The 15,723-nt window shown below is 43.8% G+C and overlaps 1 protein-coding gene across 11 annotated transcripts in view; it reads left to right on the top strand.

Annotated features, from left to right (window-relative positions):
* Window positions 1–15,723, top strand: part of PIGG (phosphatidylinositol glycan anchor biosynthesis class G (EMM blood group)) — a 168,890-nt gene that overhangs the window by 72,491 nt on the left and 80,676 nt on the right. For all 11 annotated transcript variants that reach the window (XM_073345856.2, XM_073345867.2, XM_073345864.2 and 8 more), the window contains one exon: window positions 6,905–7,359. In XM_073345856.2, the coding sequence (XP_073201957.1) occupies window positions 6,905–7,359 (455 nt within the window). The remainder of the gene's footprint in view (window positions 1–6,904; window positions 7,360–15,723) is intronic.

Raw genomic sequence — 15,723 nt, forward strand, 5'->3', positions numbered from 1 at the left:
AATACAGACTAACACGGCTGTTACTCTGAAACTTATGTATTTAGTCGCTGATATTTACTTTAGTGTAAAAATAACTCTTTATTGTACGATCAGCCCTCCAGAAGCTGCACAGCTTTGTGAGTGAACTGTATTTTTCTGCCCCACATGTTAACAGAAACGTTAATTTCAATTGCAAGGGCCTGTGCATTCCCATTGTCTAATTATGTCCTAGTTACACTGATTAACCCAATGGTGGCAAGAGAATTGCATCAAGAACTTATTTGGGCTGCAAAATTTTTACTACTCGTGGTGACGCACAAACTAGAAAGAACCCAACTTGACTTGCAGATACTAGGTTGGTTTTGCAAGCCTGCTGCTTAGAAAATCCATATTTATAAATTAAGGATTCCATATACAGTTTGCTTGATATAATGAGGGTGTCAGTCCTTTAAGGTGTTGAGTACCAGCAATGACTAGAAAATTAATGGGGGTTGAAGAGGCTCCAGAGCTTGAAGGATTGAGCCCTAACCGTGGTACCCCACAATGCTTTTACAAAATCCATTTCAGGGTAGTTCTCAATAAGTCAGCTACTGACACAGAAATCTAAATTTAGTGTTTCATGAGCTAAGTCGTAGCTAACCTTTAATGATGACATTCAGTAATGAGGCACAGATTTATTTTGTACGTGCTTTCTGTGTGAGGGAATGTGGGGTTGATCACTGAATGTGTCCCTCTCTCAGGAACCATAGAGTTGTGTGTGTATGGGGGGACTGTTGGCGGGAGCAGGAGGAGAAAACATGGTTATTATGGAGGTGAGGAGGATATGCCCTTAGGGGAACAGGTCCATTTGTCAGTGATGCATAAAGAACCCTGTTTGCTGATTCTGGTGAGGTAGGTGAACTTCTGTTGTATTCGGTTAGTTCCATTAGCTCTTCGTTTAACCATTCCTGCCATTTAAATAACAAAACATATACCAAAGCTTTGTCAATTCACCATATTTATTTATATATTATGTCCCTATCCTCTACTCCATTTTGACTTCTAGGTTGTAAGCCTTCGAGAACAGGGATTGTCTTACATAAATCTGTACAGTGCCCAGCAAAATGGGGCTCCAGTCCTGATTGACGTCTTGAAGCCCTACCATAATGTTTATTAATAGTCAGAAAAGCCACAACAATGCAACCAGGATTAATATCAGTCCTGATAAATCTATTTTTCTTACTGTTTTCTAGACTTTGAGAGTGCATGAGACTTGCTGTTGTGCAGAGGGATTGTTTGGTTACTAGTGTAATTCTGCTGAAGTAATTGTCTCTGCAACAGGAATATTAAGCTGTCACACTAAGCTGCTGCACTGAAACTGTATTGACATGGGCATAGAAATGGAGCAAGTTTGGAGAAACACCAGAAACTTTCCCATTAGTTTGATTGCTCCCATAAAGTTGTTTCATGATTTCCCCAGTGACTTACATTTCAGTTGTTTCCAATTTATGAAGCTTACTGCTGTGTCAAGGGCCCATGGGTTGGTGCTGATAACCACAAGGTACGAGATATATATTTCTGTAAGAGGAAGTGTTAAATCTTTAAAAGAAGACACATAAATTGTCTGATAGGAGGGTGAAGGGATCTGAGATTCCTGTAGCTTCTGGAGGCACAGGTTGGCTACACTAGTCCTGTCATAAATATAAAGGGAAGGGTAAACCCCTTTAAAATCCCTCCTGGCCAGAGGAAAAATCCTCTCACCTGTAAAGGGTTAAGAAGCTAAAGGTGACCTCGCTGGCACCTGACCAAAATGACCAATGAGGAGACAAGATATTTTCAAAAGCTGGGAGGAGGGAAAAAAACAAAGGCTCTGTGTCTGTCGGTACGCTGCTTTTGCCGGGGATAGAACAGGAATGGAGTCTTAGACCTTTTAGTAAGTAATCTAGCTAGGTATGTGTTAGACTATGATTTCTTTAAATAGCTGAGAAAAGAACTGTGCTGAATAGAATGACTATTTCTGTCTGTGTGTCTTTTTTGTAACTTAAGGTTTTGCCTAAAGGGATTCTCAAAGTTTTGAATCTAATTATCCTGTAAGGTATCTACCATCCTGATTTTACAGAGGTGATTCCTTTACTTCTATTTACTTCTATTTCTAGAAAACTGAATGCTTTTTCATTGTTCTCAGATCCAAGAGTTTGGGTCTGTGGTCACCTATGCAAATTGGTGAGGATTTTTACCAAACCTTTCCCAGGAAGTGGGATGCAAGGGTTGGGAGGATTTTGGGGGGAAAGAAGTGTCCAAACTATGTTTCCCAGTAAACCCAGTTAGAGTTTGGTGGTGGCAGTGGATATTCCAAGGACAAAGGATAGAATTAATTTGTACCTTGGGGAAGTTTTAACCTAAGCTGGTAAAAGTAAGCTTGGGAGGTTTTCAGGCAGGTCCCCACATCTGTACCCTAGCGTTCAGAGTGGGGGAGGAACCTTGACAAGTCCCCTTAAATACAGAACTTGGAGTACAGAGGTGAATGCATTGGAGTTGCTGTGACTTAAATCTCCTGTGGTCTAATGGCATGCTTATGCACATTTCGGTCTCAATACATTTTCACTCTTTTTGGGTGTCTCTGCTGAGACTGTTAAACAAGAGGTTAGTGCTAATGCTGGTGGTTTCTGTGATGTAACCTTGTCTGTTAACTGGAATGAGTAAGTATTAGTACATAATCCACCAAACAGGCTTCAGATGATAAGAAGTTTAGATCACTGACTTGGGATGTATTTCATCTGGAAACTCTCATTCAGCTGAAATTTCAATTCTGTATAATCACATTCTGTAATTTTAATTTGTAAATGCAGAGGTTTTGGTGTAATGTGCTCCTTTACCTCCAACCATACGCACATGGTCCATGCTGTTAGTATGAATTAATAATATCTAATACCTGCTTCAGGTACACCACCTGCCCTGTTTACTCAGCTCACGAACTCCAGGTGGTGAATAACAGACTACATTTAGACTTTGCACAGCTTGGTTCCCACAAATCAAAACTCCAGATTAGTCTTAATTAGATGCTGAGGCTAAACTTGTTTATTACCTGATTATATATAGGTTTAATTTTTGGGTGAAAATGCATAACTTGTTAGCAAATCTTACAAGATAAGCCAACATTTTGGAGTTTGCATTGGAAAACATAGAGATAGTCAACATCCTGAGAGTTAAAAATCTGATATATATGGTCTACATATATGCAGGAGTGAAATCAGGAAGGCCAAATCACACCTGGAGTTGCAGCTAGCAAGAGATGTTAAGAGTAACAAGAAGGGTTTCTTCAGGTATGTTAGCAACAACAAGAAAGTCAAGGAAAGTGTGGGTCCCATACTGAATGAGGGAGGCAACCTAGTGACAGAGGATGTGGAAAAAGCTAATATACTCAATGCTTTTTTTGCCTTTGTCTTCACAAACAAGGTCAGCTCCCAGACTACTGCACTGGGCAGCGCAGCATGGGAAGGAGGTGACCAGCCCTCTGTGGAGAAAGAAGTGGTTCAGGACTATTAAGAAAAGCTGGACGAGCACAAGTCCATGGGGCCGGATGCACAGCATCCGAGAGTGCTAAAAGAGTTGGCGGATATGATTGCAGAGCCATTGGCCATTATCTTTGAAAACTGATGGCGATCGGGGGAGGTCCTGGACGACTGGAAAAAGGCTACTGTAGTGCCCATCTTTAAAAAAGGGAAGGAGGAGGATCCTGGGAACTACAGGCCAGTCAGCCTCACCTCAGTCCCCGGAAAAATCATGGAGAAGGTCCTCAAGGAATCAATTCTGAAGCACTTAGAGGAGAGGAAAGTGATCAGGAACAGTCAGCATGGATTCACCAAGGGCAAGTCATGCCTGACTAATCTAACTGCCTTCTATGACGAGATAACTGGCTCTGTGGATGAGGGGAAAGTGCTGGACGTGTTGTTCCTTGACTTTAGCAAAGCTTTTGAACGGTCTCCCACCATATTCTTGCCAGCAAGTTAAAGAAGTATGGGCTGGATGAATGGATTATGAGGTGGATAGAAAGTTAGCTAGATTGTCGGGCTCAATGGGTAGTGATCAATGGCTCCATGTCTAGTTGGCAGCCGGTATCAAGTGGAGTGCCCCAAGGGTCGGTCCTGGGGCCGGTTTTGTTCAATATCTTCATTAATGATCTGGAGGATGGCGTGGATTGCACCCTCAGCAAGTTTGCAGATGACACTAAACTGGGAGGAGAGGTAAATACGCTGGAAGGTAGGGATAGGATACACAGGGCCCTAGACAAATTAGAGGATTGGGCCCAAAGAAATCTGATGAGGTTCAACAAGGACAAGTGCAGAGTCCTGCACTTAGGATGGAACAATCCCATGCACCGCTACAGACTAGGGACCGAATGGCTCGGCAGCAGTTCTGCAGAAAAGGACCTAGGGGTTACAGTGGACGAGAAGCGGGATATGAGTCAACAGTGTGCCCTTGTTGCCAAGAAGGCCAATGGCATTTTGGGATGTATAGGTAGGGGCATTGCCAGCAGATCGAGGGATGTGGTCGTTCCCCTCTATTCGACATTGGTGAGGCCTCATCTGGAGTACTGTGTCCAGTTTTGGGCCCCACACTACAAGAAGGATGTGGATAAATTGGAGAGAGTCCAGCGGAGGGCAACAAAAATGATTAGCGGACTGGAACACATGACTTCTGAGGAGAGGCTGAGGGAACTGGGATTGTTTAGTCTGCGGAAGAGAAGAATGAGGGGGGATTTGATAGCTGCTTTCAACTACCTGAAAGGGGGTTCCAAAGAGGATGGATCTAGACTGTTCTCAGTGGTAGCAGATGACAGAACAAGGAGTAATGGTCTCAAGTTGCAGTGGGGGAGGTTTAGGTTGGATATTAGGAAAAACTTTTTCACTAGGAGGGTGGTGAAACACTGGAATGCGTTACCTAGGGAGGTGGTGGAATCTCCTTCCTTAGATATTTTTAAGGTCAGGCTTGACAAAGCTGTGGCTGGGATGATTTAGTTGGGGATTGGTCCTGCTTGGAGTAGGGAGTCGGACTAGATGACCTCCTGACGTCCCTTCCAACCCTGATATTCTATCATTCTACATCTGAAGTCAGTACTTAATGGCACATAAACAATACCTATGTCCAACAGTTACCACACAGCAGTGTCTGAGATAATGAAGATACTTTGTAAGTACAGGAAAAATTGTGATCTCTCACATACAGTACTAATGTTTAATAGTTGGCAAATGTTTTTCTGATCGAGATTAAACCCTGCAGTGGTTACTAGGACAAGCTATTTAAGGTGAAATCACTGACTATGCAAAACCAAACGTGCTGAACACAAACTAGTTTTATTGTAAGCATCTCAGGGTTGAACTGTGTGTCCTCCATGTAATCAGAACTGTCAAATTAACTGTTGGAGGTGCTTGTTTCTGGGAGAACACTTTTTAAATTTAATAACAGCTGCTTAGTATAGAAAAACTAGATTGCTTAGCTAGGCTGACATATAACTCTCTTCACAGGACAGTTTTCCACACACCATGGCCAGTGCTTTTAGCAAGGTACTCTATGCAACAAAATATTATGTTCTGGGCCACTGCAGCTAGTCACTATCTTTAGATACAATGGCTTGACCATTATATTAATTTTAAACCATATCAAATAGCACAGTAAGCTGTAGTATGTGTTTTCCATACATACCACATTTCTCCTACCCTCACAGCTGTGGCCTGTTGCTTAGGAAATTAAATCTGTTCTGAAGTGAACTACGTCAGTGGTCTTCAGATTTCATGATTTTATGTTTAATATAATATCACTTTACTTTCCTTAATTGTCTGTTGTAAGGGGGAGAGGTCTAAAAAAAGAACTAAAGCTTAGAAATCATGGTGCACTATACACAGTTTTGGAGAAAGTACATTTGACTAGTGTGTATAAGGTTCCTGGATATTCAGTGCTTTTTTAAAGTCTGCTCACAAGGTCAAGTGGAGGAGCACATAGCTAAGAAAGTGAATCTACAGAATATGCATTCAGAGAAATTTGTTTTTAAATATAAATCATTTACCATGTTTGGGATTTGGCTTTAAAATAGTCTCTTTACTGTTCTTCAAAGTATCAATAGTTCTTATTCATGATATGCTCTTTCTTTAGTGTATTTCCCAACAGAGAAAATTACTTACAATTAAAAGAAAGGATTGTTCAGGCAGCACTTCTCCCAAAGTGCTCATTGGCATGCTTCGTGAGTATATAGCCATCTCTTCCCAGCCGTGGACATTGAGGATGGTTCTATGTAGCTGCAGTGAGCAGAAAATTGAAATAATGAAAAAATCAGGCCAAGAGTATTGTTGTAGCCATATATAACATGTGAAATACATATTTAAACACCCACTATTTAACACTCTCTTTATCATGATATAAATACACTGTTCAGTTTGCAAGGTAGCAATAGGTAGCAAGATGTCTGCAATAGCTGCTGGTAATTTGAGATGATTTTTTCACTTTATCAAGCCAAGAATGACTAGAGATCTAGAGCGGTGCTTGTTAGTGGTATCTCTACTCATTTTTTTGATTACTGCAAGAGTTCTATTTTTAGATCTATTGATGTGCAACAAGAAAGAGCTGCTCCACGCCTTCTGTCACATGATTGTAGAGAACCTGAAGCTGAAGTGCGTATTGGTGATTATTCAGAGAGACGTTCGTTACCTTGGGGAGATATAAAATGATAGTATAGTTAAATGTGTTATGGTGCTAAATCAGTGGATTACACTAACATTACCCTTATTTAAGAGTAAAAGTGCAGGAAATGCCATTGAGAAAAATTACATAATTTGTCTTTTTGCTTAGGATTTGTTGTCACTGAACAAGTAACTGCAAGCACATTTTAAAAACACACTGAAGTAATATGTTTTTCAGATTATTTCACCAATGACACATTTTCTGTTCACAGAACCCAGCTGTCTCCAGTTCCAGCTGGTCAGAACTAGATGTACTCATTTTGGCAGGAACTGTTGGCTATGCTGTGAGCCTGGGAGCAAGCAGCTTTATAGAAGAGGAGCACCAAACCTGGTATTTTCTTATCAATACTCTTTGCCTGGCACTGTGCCAAGAAATTTGTAGACACTACTTTCTTGTGAAAGAATGTGATCTTCAGCTTAGTACTGCTGTGAAACAAAATTTTGAAGATATTGAGGAAACCACCCAGTGCAGGAAGGTTGATATACCATCATGTGACTCAAAATTGGGAAAAGTCACCTCTTCAAGTGAATTTCTAAAAGGCTCAGAAAAGTGGATGGGTTTAGCAAGTCCATTAATCATCCTTATTTGCTGTCGGTTACTTCGTTCATTAAATCAGACGGGAGTTCAGTGGGCTCATCGACCCGACTTTGGACATTGGTTGACAAGGTGGGTATCTGAGTTGGATAATAGTTACTACTTACTTAAAATTTCATGTCTTACTTTGTGTTTAGCTAAGGAGATAATGATTTAATATTCTGTAAATAGAAAATACTGTAAATAGTTGAAGGAAGTGAGTATTAAGTGCTGCAGAGTTTTTTCACTATTCTTGTTGGAGTAGTTGTCCTGTGTAATGTATTTACCACCACTAGGCTATTGTCCTTGGCACTAATCAAGATTTATAATCTAATTCTTGCAAACTTGAAAGCATGTTTTTTTTTATAAGCGGTTTAATGTTTTTCAATAACTAAGGGTATGTCTGCAGTACAAAATTATTTTATTCGAATTTTTGGAAGCGATTTTATACATTCGGTGAAGCGCATGAATTCGGCGGAGTGCGTCCACAGTACTGAGGGTAGCATTGAATGTCGGAGCAGTGCACTGTGGGTAGCTATCCCCCAGTTCCTGCAGCCCCCGCTGCCCATTGGAATTCTGGGTTCAGCTCCGAGTGCATGATGGGGCAAACATCGCGGGTGTTTCTGGGTGTGTGTCGTCAGTCGCTCCTCCTTCCGTGAAAGCTATGGCAGACAATCATTTTGCGCCTTTTTGGCGTGCAGGCGCCATACTTTTTTCAGCAGATGGTGCAGTACGGTGCACCGCTTCTATCCTGGTACTATGAATCCACCTCTCATTTCCTCTCATCTTTCTATGTAATCTCTATAAGTATCTACTCTTTCTCTCTTCCTCATTGACCGCTTCCACTGCCAACTCTGCTTGGGCATCGTGAACCGAGCAGCACAGCTTCTGCTGTCAACTCTGCTCTCCCGCTCTTGCCGCACTACTGAGCTTCTCCATGTTGTCTGTCCTGGGCTGCTGCTTCCGTGAAAGCTACAGAAGACAACCATTTCCCGCCTTTTATCAGCTATCGTGAACCAAACAGCACCTCTTCCGCTGCTACTCTGCTCTCCTACATTTCACGCCCTTTTTCCAGGATTACCCGTGCAGGCACCATAGCATGGCAAGTATGGAGCCCGCTCAGATCCCCGCTGCAGTTTTGACTATTGTAAATACCTCATGCATTATCCAGCAGTATGTGCAGTACCTGAAAAACTGGGTGAGGAAGTGATGACAGCGCCATTACTATATTGATGAGGACATGGACAGAGTCATTCCTAGAAGCATGGCATGTGGTGATTGGGAGATCATGGTGGCGTTGAGCCAGGTTCATGCCGTGGAACGCCGATTCTGGGCCTGGGAAACAAGCACAGACTGGTGGGACTGCATAGTGGTATGGGATGATTCCCAGTGGCTGCGAAACTTTCATATGCGTAGGGCCACTTTCATGGAACTTTGTGACTTGCTGTCCCCTGCCCTGAAGTGCAAAGACACTAAGGTGAGAGCAGCCCTCACAGTTGAGAAATGAGTGGCCATAGCCCTGTGGAAGCTTGCAATGCCCAACAGCTACCGGTCAGTCAGGAATCGGTTTGGAGTGGGGAAATCTACTGTGGGGGCTGCTATGCTGCAAGTAGCCAACGCAATCATTGACCAGCTGTTATCAAGGGTAGTGACTTTGGGAAATGTGCAGACCATTGTGGATGGCTTTAATGCACTGGGGTTCCCTAACTGCAGTGGGGCGATAGACGGAACACATATCCCTATCTTGGCCCTGGAACGCCGGGGCGGCCAGTACATAAACCGCAAGGGGTACTTTTTCCACGGTGCTGCAAGCACTGTGGATCACAAGGGACGTTTCACCAACATCAATGTGGGATGGCCGGGAAAGGTGCATGATGCTCACATCTTCAGGAACTCTGGTCTGTTTGAACAGCTGCAGGAAGGGACTTACTTCCCAGACCAGAAAATTACTGTTGGGGATGTTGAAATGCCTATAGTTATCCTTGGGGACCCAGCCTACCCCTTAATGCCATGGCTCATGAAGCCATACAACAAGCGCCCTGGACAGTAGTAAGGAGCAGTTCAACTGTAGGCTGAGCAAGTGCTGAATGGTGGTAGAATGTGCTTTTGGACGTTTGAAAGCGCGCTGGCGCAGTTTGCTGAGATCTAACTGAGTCAGTACAACCAATATTCCAATTGTAATTGCTACTTGTAGTGTGCTCCACAATATCTGTGAGTGTAAGGGGGAGATGTTTATGGCGGGATGGGATGTTGAGGCAACTTGCCTGGTGGCCAATTTTGCACAGCCAGACAACAGGGTGATCAGAAGAGTGCAGCAGGGCGCGCTGCACATCGGAGAAGCTTTGAAAGCCAGTTTCATGACTGGCCAGAGTATGGTATGACAGTTGTGGTTGTTTCTCTAGAAGTTACCCGCCCCCTGTGTGTGTGTGTGTGTGTGTGTATATATATATATATATATATATATATATATATATATATATATATATATATATATATGTAAGGAAATAGTCACAATTGTTTAAAAACCATTCTTTATTACTTGTTGCACAACACATTGAGAGAAATCAGAAGGTAGACCAGGGGAGGGGGCGGGTATTGGGTTAGAGGGGTGGAGGAGGAGAGAAGGACAAGTCCAGAAACCAAATCAAAATTCTGGATATGCCTGCTTTCTGCTGCTTGTGCAATCCTCTGGGGTTGACTGTGTGGGTCCCTGTAGCTCTCCTCCCACCCCATGTTCTTGGGCGTCTGGGTGAGGAGGCTATGGAACTTGGGGAGGAGGGAGGTTGGTCATACAGGGGTTGCAGTGGCAGTCTGTGGTCTTGCTGTCTTTCCTGCATTAGATCCACCATACAGTGGAGCATGTCAGTTTCCTCCCCCATGAGCTTGACCATAGCATCCTGCCTGCTCTCATTGCACGCGTCCCTCCTCTCTTTGTGTTCATTTAACGCTTTATGGAACTCTGCAATTGTTTGCCTCCACACATTCAGCTGAGCCCTATCAGTGCGGGAGTACTGCATGAGCTCGGCGAACATGTCGTCCTGAGTTCGTTTTTTCCGCCTTCTAATCTGGACCAGCCTCTGGGACAGAGTAGACAGGGGCCACGTTGAAATATTTGCACCTGCGGGAGGAGAAAAAGGGAGGGTAATATTTTAGAAGATATATTTTAGAGAACAAAGGGGACACACTTTCTCAGTGAAACAGGCAATTCATAGTACACAGCACATGTTCTTTCTGTACAAGGTCGCATTTTGCCTCACTGAAGTGCCTGCCACTTTGGTGTGAGTAAGCCATCACAAGCAGCTGGACAACAGAATTCAGCTTGCAGGCAGCCTTGGTAAGCCCTAGGGGCATGCGGGGTTCTGCTTCTTCATTCATTTCAATGCTTTCAAAACTGCCGGGCCCCCTTTCCCATACCAAGCAATGCCTGGTGGGTTTGCCATATAAATGGAGGGCCTGCGGGCTCTCTGGGATGATCGCTTCACACAACACTCTCCCCCCGCCCTGGCACCCATTGTGTGGCTCCGATGAGGCTCTGAGGAGGGATGAGCCCTTTAAACTAAACACGAACAGCCCAGCACATCTGGGTTTCCCCCCACCCCCCACTGCGTGGCTTCGATCAGGCTCTCACTCACCAGAAGTGCCTTCTCCAGGGTCATGGTCCGGGAGCCCGCCTTGGGAGTGGGGGGAGGCTGTTGGCTCCAGCGTTAAGACTAGTTCCTGGCTAGGGGGCAAAACGGATTCCCCACTTGCCGCCTGTGCACTGTCGTCAGCCTCCTCCTCTTCGTCCTCCAGTAACTCATCCTCCTCACTCCATGCAACTCCCCCATTGCAGGTTTCTATGGACAGTGGTGGGGTAGTGGTGGCATCACCCCGCCATAATTGCATGCAGCTCACAATAGAAGCAGCATGTATGGGGCTGTGACCCAGAGCGCCTATTCGCCTCCCTCACTTTTTTGGTATGCTTGACTGAGCTCCTTGATTTTTGTATGACACTGCTGTGTCCCTGGAGCAGCCTCTTTCCGTCATGGCCCTGGAGATTTTAGCGTATGTATTTGCGTTTCTTTTTTTGGAACATAGTTCTGCTATAACAGATTTGTCTCCCCCACATGCGATGAGATCCAGTACCTCCCATTCGGACCATGCTGGAGCTTGTCTGCAAATCTGGGACTGTGTGGTTTCTTGTGATGGTGGACTCTGCATGGTTGCCTGTGGCGGTGGACTGTGCTGATGGTGACCAAACAGGAAATGAAATTCAGAAGTTCCCGGGGCTTTTACTGCCTACCTGACTAGTGCATCGGAGTTGAGAGTGTTGTCCAGAGCGGTCACAAGGGAGCATTCTGGGATAGCTCCCAGAGGCCAATAACGTCTAATTGCATCCACAGTACCTGTAACCCGGAACTGCGATCTTGATTTTAGCGCTACTCCACTTGCCGAGGTGGAGTACAGAAATATGATTAAAGAGACCTTTAAATAGAAAAAAACGGTTTGGTTGTGTGGACGGAATCAGTTTTATTTTGAATTAACTCTGCTAATTCTGAAATAACTGCATACCGTAGACCAGGCCTAAGTGAACAGTGACTGGCATAGTACAAAGAGACTTGTGTAATAGAATTAACGTAAAAAGAAAAGGACTACTTGTGGCACCTTAGAGACTAACCAATTTATTTGAGCATAAGCTTTCGTGAGCTACAGCTCACTTCATCGGATGCATACTGTGGAAAGTGTAGAAGATCTTTTTATATACACACAAAGCATGAAAAAATACCTCCTCCCACCCCACTCTCCTGCTGGTAATAGCTTATCTAAAGTGACCACTTTCCTTACAATGTGTATGATAATCAAGGTGGGCCATTTCCAGCACAAATCCAGGGTTTAACAAGAACGTCGGGGGGGGGGAGGAAAAAACAAGGGGAAATAGGTTACCTTGCATAATGACTTAGCCACTCCCAGTCTCTATTCAAGCCTAGAGTTAATTGTATCCAATTTGCAAATGAATTCCAATTCAACAGTTTCTCGCTGGTGTCTGGATTTGAAGTTTTTTTGTTGTAATATAGCAACTTTCATGTCTGTAATTGCGTGACCAGAGAGATTGTAGTTTCCTCAGGAAGTCAGTGGTGTCTCGAAGGTAGCTGGGAGTGCTGGTAGCGTAGGGCCTGAGGAGGGAGTCTACATAGCCAGACAATCCTGCTGTCAGGGTGCCAATGCCTGAGATGATGGGGTGCCCAGGATTTCCAGGTTTATGGATCTTGGGTAGTAGATAGAATATCCCAGGTCGGGGTTCCAGGGGTGTGTCTGTGTGGATTTGATCTTGTGCTTTTTCAGGGAGTTTCCTCAGGCCCTACGCTACCAGCACTCCCAGCTACCTTCAAGACACCACTGACTTCCTGAGGAGACTACAATCCATCGGTGATCTTCCTGATAACACCATCCTGGCCACTATGGATGTAGAAGCCCTCTACACCAACATTCCACACGAAGATGGACTACAAGCCGTCAAGAACACTATCCCCGATAATGTCACGGCTAACCTGGTGGCTGAACTTTGTGACTTTGTCCTTACCCATAACTGTTTTACATTTGGGGACAATGTATACCCTCAGATCAGCGGCACTGCTATAGGTACTTGAATGGCCCCACAGTATGCCAACATTTTTATGGCTGACTTAGAACAACGCTTCCTCAGCTCTCGTCCCCTAATGCCCCTACTCTACTTGTGCTATATTGATGACATCTTCATTATCTGGACCCATGGAAAAGAAGCCCTCGAGGAATTCCACTATGATTTCAAATTTCCATCCCACCATGAACCTCAGCCTGGTCCAGTCCACACAAGAGATCCACTTCCTGGACACTACAGTGCTAATAATCGATGGTCACATAAACACCACCCTATACCGGAAACCTTCTGACCGCTATTCCTACCTACATGCCCCAGCTTTCACTCTGACCACACCACACGATCCATTGTCTACAGCCAAGCTCTGCGATACAACCGCATTTGCTCCAACCCCTCAGACAGACAAACACCTACAAGATCTCTATCAAGCATTCTTACAACTACAATACCCACCTGCGGAAGTGAAGAAACAGATTGATAGAGCCAGAAGAGTTCCCAGAAGTCACCTACTACAGGACAGGCCTAACAAAGAAAATAACAGAACGCCACTAGCTGTCACCTTCAGCCCCCAACTAAAACCCCTCCAACGCATTATTAAGGATCTACAACCTATCCTGAAGGATGATCCAACACTCTCACACATCTTGGGAGACAGACCAGTCCTTGCCTACAGACAGCCCCCCAACCTGAAGCAAATACTCACCAGCAACCACATACCACACAACAGAAACACTAACCCAGGAACCTATTCTTGCAACAAAGCCCGTTGCCAACTGTGCCCACATATCTATTCAGGGGACATCATCACAGGGCCTAATAACATCAGCCACACTATCAGAGGCTTGTTCACCTGCACATCCACCAATGTGATATATGCCATCATGTGCCAGCAATGCCCCTCTGCCATGTACATTGGTCAAACTGGACAGTCTCTACGTAAAAGAATAAATGGACACAAATCAGACGTCAAGAATTATAACATTCATAAACCAGTCGGAGAACACTTCAATCTCTCTGGTCACGCGATTACAGACATGAAAGTTGTGATTTTACAACAAAAAAACTTCAAATCCAGACTTCAGCGAGAAGCTGTTGAATTGGAATTCATTTGCAAATTGGATACAATTAACTTAGGCTTGAATAGAGACTGGGAGTGGCTAAGTCATTATGCAAGGTCACCTATTTCCCCTTGTTTTTTCCTCCCCTCCCCCACCCCCCGGTGTTCTTGTTAAACCCTGGATTTGTGCTGGAAATGGCCGACTTTGATTATCATACACATTGTAAGGAGAGTGATCACTTTAGATAAGCTATTACCAGCAGGAGAGTGGGGTGGGAGGAGGTATTTTTTCATCCTTTGTGTGTATATAAAAAGATCTTCTACACTTTCCACTATATGCATCCGATGAAGTGAGCTGTAGCTCATGAAAGCTTATGCTCAAATAAATTGGTTAGTCTCAAAGGTGCCACAAGTCCTCCTTTTCTTTTTGCGAGTACAGACTAACACGGCTGTTACTCTGAAACTTGTCATTATGCAAGGCGCAGAATTAATGTAGATTATTTAAAGCAGAACATTCAGTACATAATTCCAAACTTCACTAAGTTAGTAAAGTGGTACATGTAGGTACCAATGACATATGGAAGGATAGGAGAGAGGTCCTGTAGGCCAAATTTAGGCTGCTAGGTAACAGATTGAAGTGCAGGACCTCCATGGTAGCATTCTCTGAGATGTTTCCAGTTCCATGCACAGGGCCAGTTAGACCGGCAGAACTGCAGAGTCTCAATGTGTGGATGAGACAATGGTGTAGGGAGGAGGGGTTTAGATTTATTAGGAACTGGGGAAACCTGGGAAAGGGGGAGCCTATACAGGAAGGATGGTCTCCGCCTAAACGAAAATGGAACCAGATTGCTGGCACTTAACATTAAAAAGGTTGTAGAGCAGCTTTTAAACTAAGGGCTGGGGGAAAGCCAACAGGTGCAGAGGAGCATGTGGTTCGGACAGAGACATCCCTTAGGGGAGGATCTATTAATAGAGAATCTCTGTCCTAGTAAGGAAAGAAAAGGATAAAATACAGACAGTCTGATCAGAAATAGTCAAATAAAAAAAAGTCCCATTCAGTTACATCGTGTAATGGCAGAAAGCCGAAAGGAGACAAGTTTTTAAAGTGCTTATATACCAATGCTAGAAGTCTAAATAATAAAAGAGGTGAACTAGAGTGCCTCGTATTAAATGAGGATATTGATATAATAGGCATCACAGAAACTTGGTGGAATGATGATAATCAATGGGATACAGTAATACCAGGGTACAAAATATATCGGAAGGGCAGAACAGGTCATGTTGGTGGCGGAGTGGCATTATATGTGAAAGAAAGCATAGAATCAAATGAAGTAAAAATTGTAAATTAATCAAACTGTAGCATAGAATCTCTATGGATAGAAATTCCATATTATAATAAGAAGACTATAGCGGTAGGGATATATTACTGACTACCTGACCAGGACGGTGAGAGTGACTGTGAAATGCTCAGGGAGATTAGAGAGGCTATTAAAATAAAAAAAAAACCCAATAATAATAAATAATAATAATGGGGGATTTCAGTTATCCTGATATTGACTGGGTACATGTCACCTCAGGATGGGATGCAGAGATAAAGTTTCTTGAGACCTTAAATGACTGCTCCTTGGAGGAGCTGGTCCTGGAACCCACCAGAGGAGAGGCAATTCTTGATTTAGTCCTAAGTGGAGCACAGGATCTGGTCCAAGAGCTGGATTGCTTGGTAATAGTGACCATAAAATAATTAAAATTAATATCCCTATGGCAGGAAAAACACCACAGCAGT

Source organism: Lepidochelys kempii, chromosome 5, assembly GCF_965140285.1.
Source record: "Lepidochelys kempii isolate rLepKem1 chromosome 5, rLepKem1.hap1, whole genome shotgun sequence".
NCBI classification, from domain to species: Eukaryota; Metazoa; Chordata; order Testudines; family Cheloniidae; genus Lepidochelys; species Lepidochelys kempii.